The following is a 14,850-nucleotide window of genomic DNA, read 5'->3' on the forward strand; positions in this document are numbered from 1 at the left end:
TGGGGTAACATTTGTGGCTGAACTCCTTGCCTCTGGGCCTCACCTGTCTCCACACTCCATGGGCTCCTTACAGCGTGTCGGCCGATGTCGCCAGCTCTTTAGCACGCCTCAGAACTAACCGGTAGGTAAGGCGTGACAACAACAGATCGCTCCGCAGCAGAAACACTCCAACCCTCCGGCAGTTTGGGTTGCTTGTAGCAGATTTTCCAGCAATATCGAACCCCTTCACCCTACCAGGAGGGTGCAGGTCCTGTCGTCAACAGTATCGGCCAGGCAATACTTGGGAGGTGGGTGGCAGTCAGAGGGAGAAACCGCTAGATGTCATCCGGGTCTCTCTAATGGAGATAGGCAGGTGGTTCCTAGATCTGTTCCCTGAGTGCGGGTCGTAGCGTATCCGCTGGTTAATGCTTCCGGCGAGCTCTGCGGTGTAGTCCGCAGCGTGGTAGTTGCCCAAAGAACCGATGTGGGAACGGTTACGGGCTAATCTCGATCTGGAGCAGTGATCACAATTAGCTCTTGCTTGCCGCTGAAACCAGGAGAAGTGTGCAGCATGAGCTCCTCCTCCGGAACCAGGGTCGATGATTAGGGCCCTCCATAACCTCTTAACTAATCAAGGTACCACCACTTAAACTCAGAGATTGTCTGCTCCTGATATGACGTTCCAATATAATAATTTGAGATATAAATACAGTTTAAGCCCTTGTTTGTTTTTTCAGATCATACCTTCTTATAACCTTTATTCCCCAGGTTCATATAAATATGTATACACTGTATTACTCTTGTAATCTCCCTAAATCAATTATTATTATTATTATTATTCTTTATTTATAAAGCGCCAACAGATTCTGCAGCGCTGTCCATGGGTACAAAGATAAAAGTACAGTACAATATAATATAAAAGACACCAGATAAAGTTTAACAAACAAATACAGGGGGAATTGAGGGCCCTGAATTGAGGGTTCCGCGGGAACTTACAATCTAGATGGTAGGAGGGTGAGAAACAGGAGGTGGGGACTGCAAAGGTGAGAATGATGTTAGTGTGGAGTTAGATGGGGCAGCAGTTAGGCAAGTAGAATTCATTTGTTACTGATTTGGAGATAGGCTTCCATGAACAGAAAGGTCTTTAGGGAGTGTTTAAAGGAGGAAAGGTTAGGGGAGAGTCTGACAGCTCTAGGAAGTGCATTTCAGATGGTTGGTGCCGCACGAGAGAAGTCCTGTAGCCTAGCATGGGAGGAGGTAATGGTAGAAGATGCAAGGAGCAGGTCATTGTTGGATCTTAGGTGGTGGGCTGGAGTATATTTCTTGATGATTGAGGACAGGTAGGGGGGGACTGCTTTGGTAAGGGCTTTGTAGGTCAGGATGAGAATTTTGAATTTAATTCTACTGTATGGGGAGCCAGTGAAGGGACTCGCAGAGAGGTGCAGCAGATACAGAGCATCGGGAGAGGTGGATTAGCCTAGCAGAGGCATTTAGGATGGATTGAAGAGGGGAGAGGCGGGAGAGAGGGAGGCCAGTTAGTAGGTTATTACAGTAGTCAAGTTGGGAGATTACCAGGGAGTGGATTAGCTGTTTAGTAGTTTCAGCACTCAGAAATGGACGGATTTTGGAGATATTGCGTAGTTGGTTGCAACAGGAGGAAGAGAGCAATTGGATGTGGGGTATGAAGGACAGATTGGAGTCAAGTGTAACTCCTAGGCAGCGGACTTGGGGTGATGGGGAGATAGTGGTGTCACCAACAGTGATTGAAAAGTTAGGAACCGGGGTAGAATTAGAGAGGGGGGGGGGATAAGAAGGAGCTCAGTCTTGGACATGTTGAATTTTAGGTGGTGAGAGGCCATCCAAGAAGAAATGCCAGATAAGCAGACACTGATGTGAGAAAGGACAGAAGCAGAGAGTGAAGGGGTGGATAGGTAGATCTGAGTATCATCAGCATAGAGGTGGTAGTTGAAGCCATAGCTACTGATAAGTTTACCCAGTGAGGATGTATAAATAGAGAAGAGTAGAGGACCCAGAACAGAGCCTTGAGGTACTCCAACAGATAGAGGCAATGGAGAGGAGTCGCCGCCAGTAAAGGAGACAGAAAAGGACCTATTAGAGACATAAGAGTGGATCCAGGAAAAGGCAGTGTCACATGACCCAAGAGTGGTCTGGTTTGTTTATATAAGGGACAAAAATGAGGACAATCACTTTGTATGTACAACTATGAATGTTAAACAAGATAAACCACTTTGTTAATAATACATATCCTCTAAATGTGGATGGCAATATTTATGGCGTATATAGGTGTGGATTGTTTATCAAAATGACATGTTTTTCTTTATGTCCTCAATAAATAAAAAATTTAAAAAAGTAAAGAAGAAAATGGCATGCCCTATCTGAATAATAAAAGTCTAATTTCAAGTAGAAGAAAAAAAAAGGAAAGAAAAATATCTTTATATGCAAAAAAAACAAACTTGCAAACAAAACTACATGCTTTAAAAATGATGTTTTCATTTATTAAACTTTAGAATCATTTAACAAATGTGCTTGTTTGCACTCCTTTTTATTAAAAACAAATGCAACTTTATAAATTTATATTTATACATTTATGAAAGCTGAATGTAAAACAGGGTTCTGCATAGCCTTTGCTAAATTCCACTGAAAAAAAATTCCTATTGTAAAGACTGCTTTTTTTTTATAATTTTTTTTTAATTCTTGCAATTTAGCAAATAAGTTTAGTAAACAGAAGGAAGCCGGAATTTATTTTGACATCTGCAAGTCAAATCCCAATGTCTTATAAAGGTTTTATATAATTCACTGCTTAAGCTTATGGTTTGTTCATTCTGTAATTTGCATCTAAATAATAAAGCTTAAATAAACATATTACATTCTTTTGTTTGTGAATCAAAATAAGCTCATTGTTGTATTAATTTATCAGTATTCTGTCTACTGCCTTGCTTAATTAATGCTCCAAATAACTGAATTACAGGTCCATAAGAGATCAACTAACAGAAAAAAAATACATTCTCTCAAATTACAAACATTAAACGTTCACTAAACTTAAAAAATAAAATCATTGGAGCAATATATATATATTTTAGCCCTCTGTGGATCCTTTTTTATATATACTTACCCTTGTTATTTATTTTGTATGATTAGTGCCCCAAAGCAGGGGTGCCAAGAGTCTGCTCTCCAGCGGTCTATGAAGCGAGACAAGCAATGGCTATACCACCTAGTTGTGCAGGCTGTCAGGACATTTAAAAACATATTTATAATGTGCTTGCACAACTAAGTGCATTCCTTATGTTGACTTGTGGCGCCGGATTTCCAACACGCTATTGGCTTAAAGGTGAAAATGTCACCTCTCAAGCAAAACAGCGATCTGGCGTGGACTCACTGCCTCAACAGCTCAGTGCGGCGAACGCTTGAAACAAATAAAGGAGCGTTCTGCATGAAGTATTTGATACTTAATGAATGAAAGTCCCCTTTATTTGTTCCAATTGTCAATCCTAGCGTTTCACAAACACTACGATTGACTTTCACTTCAATGTCTTTTTAATCATGAAAAGCTACTGCAACTCTATGTAACATAGGCTGCTCATTTTCAACCATTAGTTAAATCTTGTTTATTATCACAATGTTTTCATTTAAACAAGTATGGAAAAGCACATTGTGCATAAGGCATCTGCATATACTGGGAGTGTAGGACCCAGGCTATCAGATTTCTGGATCAACCTTAGTCTATTAGTCAGATTCCTGGAGCAAAGAGGCCTGTGGGTCAAGGTTGTTCACATCATTCCAGTACGGAAGTATAAATTGCAGACTAGAAAGCTTCTTCTCTAGGATCTGCCAGAGATGGGACTCCAAGAACTTATTGCCTTCATCTGACAAATGGAGTCCATCAGAAAGATATACTTGAAAGTCCTGAAAGAAAGTAGTGATATAAATAAAGCTAGAGTTAATTAACCCTTTCATGATAGGGTTAATTTGTCTACATCGGAACAACGTAGGCTGATAAAACACTAAAGTATCAGCTGAGAATTGTAACAAAGAGACATTTCAAACCCCCCACTGATAGAGGATCTAATTAATCTACCTCACATATAGGCCTCTAAATGCGCCCATAAATGTGGCACACAACATATATTACACTATAGAAATCTGAGGAAACTAAATCAATAAAGAATAATGTAGCAGTGGCTGAATAGAGTTATGAGTTAAAGTGATTGTAAACTTTAATGAATTAAAACCCAGGATTGAAAAATAATCTGAAAAACAGGGGATTTTACAAAGACGCTTATTTTTTAAAATACCTTTGCATTATGGAAAACATACCGCCGATCCGAGGTCCCAATCTCCTGCTTTCTTTAGCATATGGATGACAAATCCTGCTTCTTCCAATCGTTGTGTGCCCCCTTTGGCATCCAGCTGGTGGGGCACGCAACGACTGGAGAAAGCCAAATTCGTCATTGATATGCTAAATACAGAAGGAGATGCGGGCGGAGGATCGTGTTATATTTATCATAAAGCAAAGGTAAATATTTTAAAAAAATAGGCATCTTTGTAAACTTTAATGAATTAAGTGCCCCTTATTTTTTTATCCTGGTCTTTAATTCATTAAAGTTTACAATCACTTTAAAAAAAGAGAAATGTATGTATGTATTTGTGTGGTCTATGATAATTTAAATTATATTTTGCAGTAGATTAGAATTAATGATATTTCAATTGTGAGGAACTTTAAGAATACCTGGGATAAGCATAAGACTACCCCATGTACTAGATAAGTTTATACTTTTAGGACATATAGGGTAGACTTCTTGGGTCTATGGTTCTTATCTGCCATTAAAATCTATGTTTTAATACAAAATAAATTTATTCACAACTGTTGTTCTACAGATTATCCTCCAGCACATTATTTTCAACAAAATATACCAGAAATGGTAACTATCTATAATCACTTCAGCTACCTTATTTTCTTTCTGCATTAATGTCCATAAATCCAAAACTTCTGTTCCACATTCATTAGCCGTTTGAACACAGGCCTTAGCGTACACACCCGTTACAGAGTTAAGCCGATTCAGTTTATTTCCTTGATAATAAAGCACAGATTATTATTATCAGTTACGTAATTCACTCATAAATTAAAAAGAAAATGATGCGAAGTGTCTGGAGAAGAACAAAACCATTTTTTTCAGTATTGCAAATTCAAAATATATTACCTTTATTAATACACTGCGTCTCCCAGTCTTTTTCATACAGAGGAGGTGGTGTGATCAATATAATTTTATCCTGAGTAATATCTATCGTCTTCAGGTAATCTATCATACACTTTAAATTTTCAATGTATTCCTCAAGTGGTACATGCTGCTGGGGATTGTCTTCTGTGGGGTTTTTTCAAGAGAGAGAAAAAAAACAAAAACATTGTGTCACTCTTGTGGGCTACTTGGAAGAAACCTTAAAAAAAAAAAAAAAAAAATTGTTTAATTAAAATGGCCATTATGTGTTTAACGCCTGCAAATGTGTTAAACACATAGATAAATTACCACTTGGGAGTCACAGAGAACTGCTTGTCCCAAGTGAGCCAATATGCAGTGCTAGTTGCACAGCTGAATTGTGCGACTAACGTGACAGTTACCCAAATAAAAAAAACTGGCAATTAATTAAAGAGGTTACCGTGTGTCCAGTTAAATACCTTTTAAAGCACTATCATTTGCTCCAAAGAAAATAGTCACTGCCAAAGTTTTCTGATCGTTACATTTTTTGGAAATAAGCCTTGGAAGTATCAGTTTAGCCCATCTTGTATTGTAACCTGAGAGACCTCTGTTTATCACATCACATTTCCTATAACAAATAAAGAGAAGAGTTAGTAAATATGTCATGGTGAGCACAGTAATACTTCTAGCCTCATAAATATCATACAATGTCAAAATCAACATATCCATACAGCCAGATCTAGGGAAGTACTATGAAATAACCCTTACAGGCTTATTGTTTATCATGGTATAGAAGGGTAACTTACCTAACAAGCTTATTTGCAAGTAGCGATCCCCATGCATTAGCTTCAAAAGCAAACTAGAAAAGTGGGGGGAAACATAAAATATAAATACACAAAATCATCAAAATTATGCACATTTAATTTCATTTTTAATAAAAAAATGCACTCATTCAGGTAAGATGGGGCTTTACAACAGAAAAGTAAGTTGTCCATAGACAAAATTACACAGAAATTTGACAAAGTACCATTGTTGAGCTATGAAACACATACACCTAGATTGCGAGTTTTGCGTTCGTGTTTGAACGCTGAAAAATTGCAATTTCATCGTAAAAAACAGCAACACAGCCATTACGAGTCTTGTCAGTATAGCTGTACCGCAAGCCTTTTAGCCTGTACCGCAACGTCAGTCCCACACTCAAAAAAATTACCTTTTTTGTGTGGGATTTCCATAACGCTGCCATTACAAGTTTTGCGGTGAGGCTAAAAAGCTTGCGTTCCAGCCTCTACCGACACAATCTGTTTCGCAATCTGAGAGCAGTAGTTATTTACGCAACAAAACTGTTACACAAACTCATAACTCTAGTGTTACAAAGTACACTAAACACCCATAAACTACATACCTCTTGCATCGCAAACACTATTTTAAAGTTATTAACCCCTAATCTGCCGCTCCCAACATCGCTGCCACTAATATAATTTATTAAACCCTATTCCACCGCTCCCCGACACCGTCGCTACTATAATAAAGATATTAACCCCTATTCTGCCGCTCCCCGACATCGCCGCCACAAAATAAAGTTATTAACCCCATAACCTCTGGCCTCCCACATCACTGCCACTAAATAAACCTATTAACCCCTAAACCGACAGCCCCCCACATCGCCAAAAACTAAATTAAACTTTTAACCCCTAAACCTAACAACCCCCTAACTTTAAATTAAAAGATCCCAATCTTAAAATAAATAAAAACTTACCTGTGAAATTAAAAAAACCTAAGTTTAAACTATATATTAAACTAATTAAAATAACTAGCAATTAAATAAATTAAATTACAAATTTAAAAAACCTAACCCTACTAAAAAAAATTAAATCTACAATTACCAAAAATAAAAAATACTAAAGTACAAAAAATAACAAACACTAAATTATGAAAAATAATATACGAAATTATCCAAAATAAAAACAATTACACCTAATCTAAATAGCCCTATAAAAATAAATAAAAAACCTCCAAAAAAAAACCTAGCCTACAATTAACTACCAATAGCCCTTTTGTAGGGCATTGGCAGAAAAAAATCAGCTCTTTTCCCTGTAAAAAATACAAAGACCCCCCTAACAGTAAAACCCACCACCCAACCAACCCCCCAAAATAAAAAAACCTAACTCTAAAAAAAACCCTAAACTACCCGTTGCCCTGAAAAGGGCATTCAGCTCTTTTTTATTGACCTTTAATAGGGCATTTAGCTATTTTAAGAAAGCCTAAAACCCTAATCTAGAAAAAAACACCCAAAAAAAGTTTTAAAAAACCTAAGACTAACCCCGACAATCCACTTACAGTTTTTGAAGTCCGGACATCCAGGCGGCGAGGTCTTCATCCATCCAGGTGGCATCTTCTATCTTCATCCAGGCGGCATCTTTTATCTTCATCCCGGCAGCGTGGAGCGTCTCCATCCTGAAGACATCCGGCACGGAGCATCCTCTTCATACGGTCTCCGCCGTATACTGAATCTTCAATGCAAGGGAGCCTTTTCAAAATGGTGCACCTTGCATTCCTATTGGCTGATTTGATTTTGGAAATTCAAATCAGCCAATAGGATGAGAGCTACTGAAATTCTATTGGCTGAATTGAATAGCCAATAGAATTTTAGTAGCTCTCATCCTATTGGCTGATTTGAACAGCCAATAGGATTTCAGTAGCTCTCATCCTATTGGCTGATTTGAATATTCAAAATCAAATCAGCCAATAGAAATGCAAGGGACGCCATTTTGAAAAGGCTCCCTTGCATTGAATATTCAGTATACGGCGGCGACCTATGAAGAGGATGCTCCGCGCCTGATGCCTTCAGGATGGAGCCACTCCGCCACCGGTATAAAGATAGAAGATGCCGCCTGGATGGATGAAGACCTCGCCGCCTAGATGTCGGGAATTCAAAAACTGTAAGTGGATCGTCGGGGGTTAGTGTTAGGTTTTTTTAAAACTTTTTTTTGATTAGGGTTTTGGGCTTTCTTAAAAGAGCTAAATGCCCTTTTAAGGACAATGAAAAAGAGCTGAATGCCCTTTTAAGGGCAATGCCCATACAAATGCCCTTTTCAGGTTAGGTTTTTTATTTTGGGGGGTTGGTTGGGTGGTGGGTTTTACTGTTGGGGGGTCGTATTTTTTTTACAGGGAAAAGAGACGATTTCTTTAGGACTATTGGTAGTTTATTGTAGGCTAGGTTTTTTTTTTTATTCTGGGGGGCTTTTTATTTTTATAGGGCTATTCGATTAGGTGTAATTGTTTTTATTTTGGATAATTTCGTTTGTTATTTTTCGTAATTTAGTGTTTGTTATTTTTTGTACTTTAGTGTTCTTTATTTTTTTGTAATTTAGTATTTTTTATTTTTGGTAATTGTAGATTTAATTTTTTTTTAGTAGGGTTAGGTTTTTTTAATTTGTCATTTAATTTATTTAATTGATAGTTATTTTTATTTAGTTTTTGGCGATGTGGGGGGCTGTCGATTTAGGGGTTAATAGGTTTATTTAGTGGCAGTGATGTGGGAGGCCAGAGGTTTAGGTTTTAAAGTGATGGTAAATTTGCCTCCAGAACTTCACATATTCTGAAAGCTCTTCTCCTAACTAGCATATCGATATCCTTATTTGGTTCCAAAGTCAAATGTACTTTTAATACTCAGCGTTTTTGTCAGGCTATAATACCTCGTTTAATGCAGCCTCTCTCAACAATTTTGCTTAGGCTTCTTTGACTGACAGCTCTTTCAGCCAATCAGAGCCTCACCATGCGCCCTATGTAAATTAATCATAGCACGCTCCCGTGCTTGGAACGCTGCCTAGAAGTTGAACTGCACACACGCAACTCCCTACGCTATTTGCGCAACAGAAACAGTGATTACTGTTTTCAGCATCACTGTTTCTCTTGCGCAAATAACGTAGGGAGTTGCGCGTGTGCTGCAGTTCAACTTCTAGGCATCGTTCCAAGCACGGGAGCCTGCTATGATTAATTTAAATCGGGGGCATGGTGAGGCTCTGATTGGCTGATAGAGCTGTCAGTCAAAGAAGCCTAAGCAAAATTGTTGAGAGAGGCTGCATTAAACGAGGTATTATAGCCTGATGTAAACAAATTGAAATCACGCGTTCATGCATGCGATCGCGAGATTTCAATGATAGGATCAGGACAGATGGACGTCCCTATGACGCTAGGCACGCCCTCTAGACCGTGATCCCATTCACAAAGCGCTGTTGGCTTCAGTACAGTCAAAAAGCTAGGACGTTCCATGCCGTCCTAACGGCGCTAAAGCCCAGCGCAGTTAGGACGGCATGGAACGTCGGGAAGAGGTTAAAAATATAAAAACACTTTTAGAGAAAGAAAAATCATTTTTTTCCTATCTGTCTAAAGCACTGGTTTTCAAACCTGTCCTCTGGCCTCTCTAACAGGCCACATTTTGAGGATATCTGAACTGGACCACAGGTGAAATAATCAGTTGCTTAGTAAAACATGGTTATTTTACATGCTCTCATCCAAGGTAATCCCAAAAACCTTGGCTATTGGGGAGGAGGGGCTGAGGACAGGTTTAAAAACCAATGGTCTAAAGCAGCGGTCGCCAACCAGTGGTCCGTGAAGATTTTGGTGGTCCTTGACACCATCAAGCAGGAATTAATCTCCTCTGATGGTGTCACCCCCGTCGCGCCGCAACTCCCTACAGTGCCTGGCTGGACATCAGTGAAAACTGACGGAGGAGTTAAATTGCAATCTCCGTATGCATGTTGCATAGTACTGCGCAACTTGCCAAGCTAGATTGTATTTTTAACTCCTCCCGCCCGGCGCACTGCTCAGAGGAAGATGCTTCCATTCTAAAGCCAGCAGAGGTTGGTATAGTCTTGGCTTGAAATAGTGGAATTAAAGTATATAAAGAAATCTTAAAAACAAAAATGCTCTCTTTTATATATTTCATTTATTTTCTTCCCTTTATCTGTCTCTTTGTAGTAGTTTTCCTAATTCCTTCAGATGAACTTACATCGCTGTTTGTCTTCCTCCCCTCCATCTTCTTTTTTTTAATTAAATATTATTTTTCATTCTAATAACTTTCCCGTGCACAAAGCCATTCCACCTGAATTCCAGTAATTGCCATCCAGCAGATCAGCCATATCCCACCAGTATTATAGTAAATTCCAGTAACATCAGTCATGGTTAGCTCACATCCATATCCAGCTTTCCTAACTGGGGAGGTAACTTGGAAGTCTTATATATATATATATATATATACACACACACACACACACACACATATATATATATATATATATATATATATATATATATATATATATATATATATATACATATACATACACACACATTATTTTAAAAAAATTCATGTTAGTGGTCCACGGGATTAAAAATTGTAAGTTTAGTGGTCCCTGAGGTCCGAAAGGTTGGCGACCCCTGGTCTAAAGGACATGCTCAAAATGTTATTTACAATATTTAAAGGGACATGAAACTCAAACATTTTAATTTCCAATTTATTTCAATTAGCAAATTTACTTAAAGGGACAGTCAAGTAAAAAAAAAAACGTTCATGATTTAAAAGGACAGTCTACACCTAAAACAACGTTACCCCATAGTTACGATCTCATGATTACAATTATATTGATACCCTGGACCCCTATTTTCGTGTATCCGCTTACCCACTTTTTCAGAAAAATAGTTTTTATTCCTTGATTCAAACATGGCTGTTTAACTCCTCCCATTAGCTTCTCCTCCTGTCTTCTCGAGTCCTGATCTTTCCCTATAACACTCGTGCACGGACTAAACAGTGACCTCATTAGACCCTAATACGCATGCACAATTATCCTCAGCTCAAAACCGGAAGTCGGTAATTATCTCTGCACACACAGAATGGGTAACTCTTTTTTTCTTTCCCTCTGCAGAAGTAAACTAAAGCCGCATAGCTAAATAATAGGTAAATAAAATTTAATTAAATGCGATAAACTAATCTTGTTAGTTTGCAGACTGTGTACGAATACTTACAATAAATAAACACTGGTACTTCTGTGAATTCATAGCGGTAAAAACATAGATCGAAACTTTGGTTCCGGATACTTGGTTCCCAGTTACGTTGTGCATGCGCGAAGCAATGAATGCGCGATACAGTTTTTTTAATCGGTGATCAGTTTTTTATTGGACGGTGCAAACTAAGAGAGTGGGTGACGTATTGTGTGGGCGGATCGGAGCGGCCATTTCTAACAGTCAGAATCTAACTTTTCATGGAGAATAACTCTGGATGTGTACAAGTCTCGATATGGTTGCAGGGGTGAGCAAACAAAATCTGAACATTATCTAACGGATGGATTAAGGTTGTTTTAGGTGTAGATTGTCCCTTTAAATAGGGCATGTAATTTAAACAACTTTCCAATTTACTATTATTACCAATTTTGCTTTGTTCTCTTGGTATTCTTAGTTGAAAGCTAAACCTAGGAGGTTCATATGCTAATTTCTTAGACCTTGAAGGCCTCCTCTAATCTGAAAGCATTTTGACAGTTTTTCACCACTAGAGGGCGTTAGTTCATGCGTTTCATATAGATAACATTGAGCTCAGGCACGTGAAGCTCCTAGGTGTCAGCACTGATTGGCTAAAAATGCAAGTCTGTCAAAAGAACTGAAATAAGGGGCAGTTTGCAGAGGCATAGATACAAGGTAATCACAGAGGTAAAAAGTATATTATTATAACTGTGTTGGTTATGCAAAACTGGGGAATGGGTAATAAAGGGAATATCTACCTTTTTAAACAATAAAAAATTCTGGTGTTTACTGTCCCTTTAATTGTTTCGCTATTCTTTGTTGAAGGAGCAGCACTGCACTACAGGAAACTAGCTAAACACACTGGGTGAACCAATAACAAAAGCTATTTAAGTACAACCACCAATCAGCAGCTAGCTCCCAGTAGTGCATTGCAGCTCCTACCTAGGTATTCTTTTTTTTTAAAATACCAAGAGAACAAAGCAAATTAGATAATAGCTGTAAACTAGAAAGTTGTTTAAAGTTGTGTGCTGTATCTTTTTTGTGTGTTTCCTGTCCCTTTAAATAAATATAACTTTTGCTTTGTTTAAACATTTTTTTTTGCATGTTGGGACTGTCCAATACCATAGTATTGCGTACAATATAATGCAAGCCAACTTGCAATTCAATTCAATTAATAAAAAAAAACTGCATTAAGTTTCTTTTATTTTTTCATCACCAAAAGGGGATAATTTGTCCACAATGCATGGAGTATACTGAACAATTAGCGCAGACACTGGCACAGGCATGCTGTACTGATCTTTTGTTTTCAAATGCAACTCCACTGCAGTATTCTGGAGGTTTTACAGCACCATCATACTACCTGCTAAGATGTCCCTTTACGTCACAAATTAGACATAACTACATATTCTAACCTTTTTCTGTTGAAGAGCCATTATAGTGGAAAAATGTAATTATATAATTTGTTAGAGCGTGTCATTTTAACACTAGAAATGCTATAACTCTGTGTTTAACCCCAGCGAATATAGGAGAGAACTATCCAATCAGCAGCAGCAATGGCACAGCTGGGTCATGTGATGGGCACAGCTGATTGGGTCACCATCTGTTTCCACTAGGAGCTTAAAGTAATGATAAACCTTAGCTAATCAAATGCCATGTATGTAATCTTTGCCATTAAAAAAAAAGTATATCTATCCGTGAAAAGTGTTACATCTGTGCATACAGTATATGTTTCTATTACAATGTCATGCTGGCCCACTTGGATGAACTTATGTGGTTTGTCTTCTCTACTAATGTATTTTTTATTGCAACATTCTAAAGGTCTGAAATTTACCATCACTTTAAACACATAAGAGTTGCAGGGTCACTAGTACTGAAAATACATGCTCTAACCAATTAGAGCACATCATTTTCCATTATAATGGTCCTTTAATTAATAAATAATAGTGCAACACATTGGTACTTTATTGTAAAACTAAAGTTATTATAAAATAAAAAAGAGGGACACTACTTATCCTATTTTAGGAGGTCTAGCAGCCCTTATTAGACCACTCACCACAGAAATAGAAAGTTGTTTAAAATTGTATTCTCTATCTGAATCATGAAAGAAATTTTTGGGGTTTCATGTCCCTTTAAATTCTCCCTGAGCAAATTTGCAGTTATCCAAGTTTTGGAAATCAAAATATGAGGATTTAGTTTGCAAGGAGAGCATGCTAGCAATGTTAAAATAAGCTGTCACCCCTCTGTGAAATATAAACTTTGCCTAGGTTTAAAATATAATTTATATTCAGATTCAGGCTCAGTAGTGAAAAGGATAATCTATTCTGTGGTTCTGTATACTCCCCCCCCCCCCCCACACCCTACATTACAATATATGACAGGTGATTCCATGCCTTTCAGTTAGAATTGTTGCTTTAAGAATATACATGATATGGCCCTGTCTTTGTATATGTATTTTGCATGCACTCAATATGCCTCTGATTGGGTGTATTATAACCCCATAGCTATTACACATGCTGGTTATAATTGGCTATAATCTGTCATCTTCGTATAACAACATATGGGGTAAAAGAAGTTTGCTTCTCTTTCTTTTTACATAACTATCTTCAAAGCCTTTCTTATAAAATAGATGTTATTTGAGCACTGCATTTTATCTTTCTCTAAAAATTACACTTTTAAAACCCTCAGTATACCTGGGGCAAAATGTATCTGCATGTAGCTGCTCTGAGGTTAATTAAAGCATTGTTAACATTAAAACATATTATTATTATTATTGTAGAACCTGTTTTAAAGATGACTTTTATTAAAAAGGGTGTATAACATAGTAGTAGAGATATTGGTAGTTTGTGCAGCACACACTTACTCCCCCTCTCTCTCGCTCGCTCGTTATTAATTCCTGGCACTAACATCTGAGCAGAAACACAGCTTTATAAGGTCTTATTATTTACCTGGGTAATAGAGTCCCCAAACAACACAACCCGGGGCCAAGAAATCATTATACTGTTGCAACTTGCAAGAGGGAGAAACACGCTGTATAAATATTAATAACTGTTTTTTCTGTGTGTGTAACAAGGCTCACTTCCTGTCGGTTCTGTTACGTTTTCCTACTACGTAACGAGTACGGCCACGCCTACAATAAGGAGGCAACCGTGTCAGTGACAAAAGAGGGGGTGGAGCTGGGGTAGGAAGCAGCCCGGTCAGGTGACTAGCAGGTGGTAGCTGCTCTCTCACAACTGGGCTGTGTGGTGAATGTCTCTAGAACGCCGCAGCCTCTTTAAATATGGGCCTCAGAGCCAAAAACTGCCAAAACTAGTTTTTCTTTAAATGGTATGTACCAATGTGCATAGTCAGTGATGAGATTTGTCTCTTTGCCATTCTACAGTATTACTCTGTCGTCTCTGAAACTGGCTCATCTCTGTGCATCTGGATTCTAGGTCTGTGTGCACATGTTGGGCTATATAGCAGGTTTTTAATGCTTATTTGTATTTTTAGTATGTTTCAGTTAAAGTGAAAGTTAAGTTAGCTCGATTCTATTATTTATTCTGTAAATACTATAAAAATTAATGTTAGTTTAATTCATCATTTTTTTTTATTTTCTTATATTTACCCAATTATCACCGTTTTTGCCTCGATTTTCCTACGCTTC

The 14,850-nt window shown here is 37.9% G+C and overlaps 1 protein-coding gene across 1 annotated transcript; it reads right to left on the reverse strand.

Moving 5' to 3' along the window:
• Positions 1–2,470: 2,470 nt before the first annotated feature.
• IAH1 (isoamyl acetate hydrolyzing esterase 1 (putative)) lies at positions 2,471–14,315 on the reverse strand. Its single transcript, XM_053708945.1, has 6 exons — positions 14,153–14,315; positions 5,999–6,051; positions 5,672–5,820; positions 5,199–5,360; positions 4,947–5,068; positions 2,471–3,903 (listed from the first exon to the last, which is right to left on the reverse strand). Exons 1-6 carry the CDS (start codon positions 14,198–14,200, stop codon positions 3,724–3,726), a joined length of 714 nt encoding a protein of 237 aa, XP_053564920.1. The 5' UTR covers positions 14,201–14,315; the 3' UTR covers positions 2,471–3,723.
• Between the last annotated feature and the right edge of the window lie 535 nt (positions 14,316–14,850).

Source organism: Bombina bombina, chromosome 4, assembly GCF_027579735.1.
Source record: "Bombina bombina isolate aBomBom1 chromosome 4, aBomBom1.pri, whole genome shotgun sequence".
Lineage (NCBI taxonomy): Eukaryota > Metazoa > Chordata > Amphibia > Anura > Bombinatoridae > Bombina > Bombina bombina.

Coding starts and splice junctions, on each gene's coding strand:
- IAH1 (XM_053708945.1), bottom strand. CDS start 14,200: ATGATTTCTTGGCCCCGGGTTGTGTTGTTTGGGGACTCTATTACCCAG. Junction 5,821..5,998: donor CTTGCAAATAAGCTTGTTAG/GTAAGTTACCCT, acceptor TATTTGTTATAG/GAAATGTGATGTGATAAACA. Junction 5,361..5,671: donor AAATGATAGTGCTTTAAAAG/GTATTTAACTGG, acceptor AAAACCCCACAG/AAGACAATCCCCAGCAGCAT.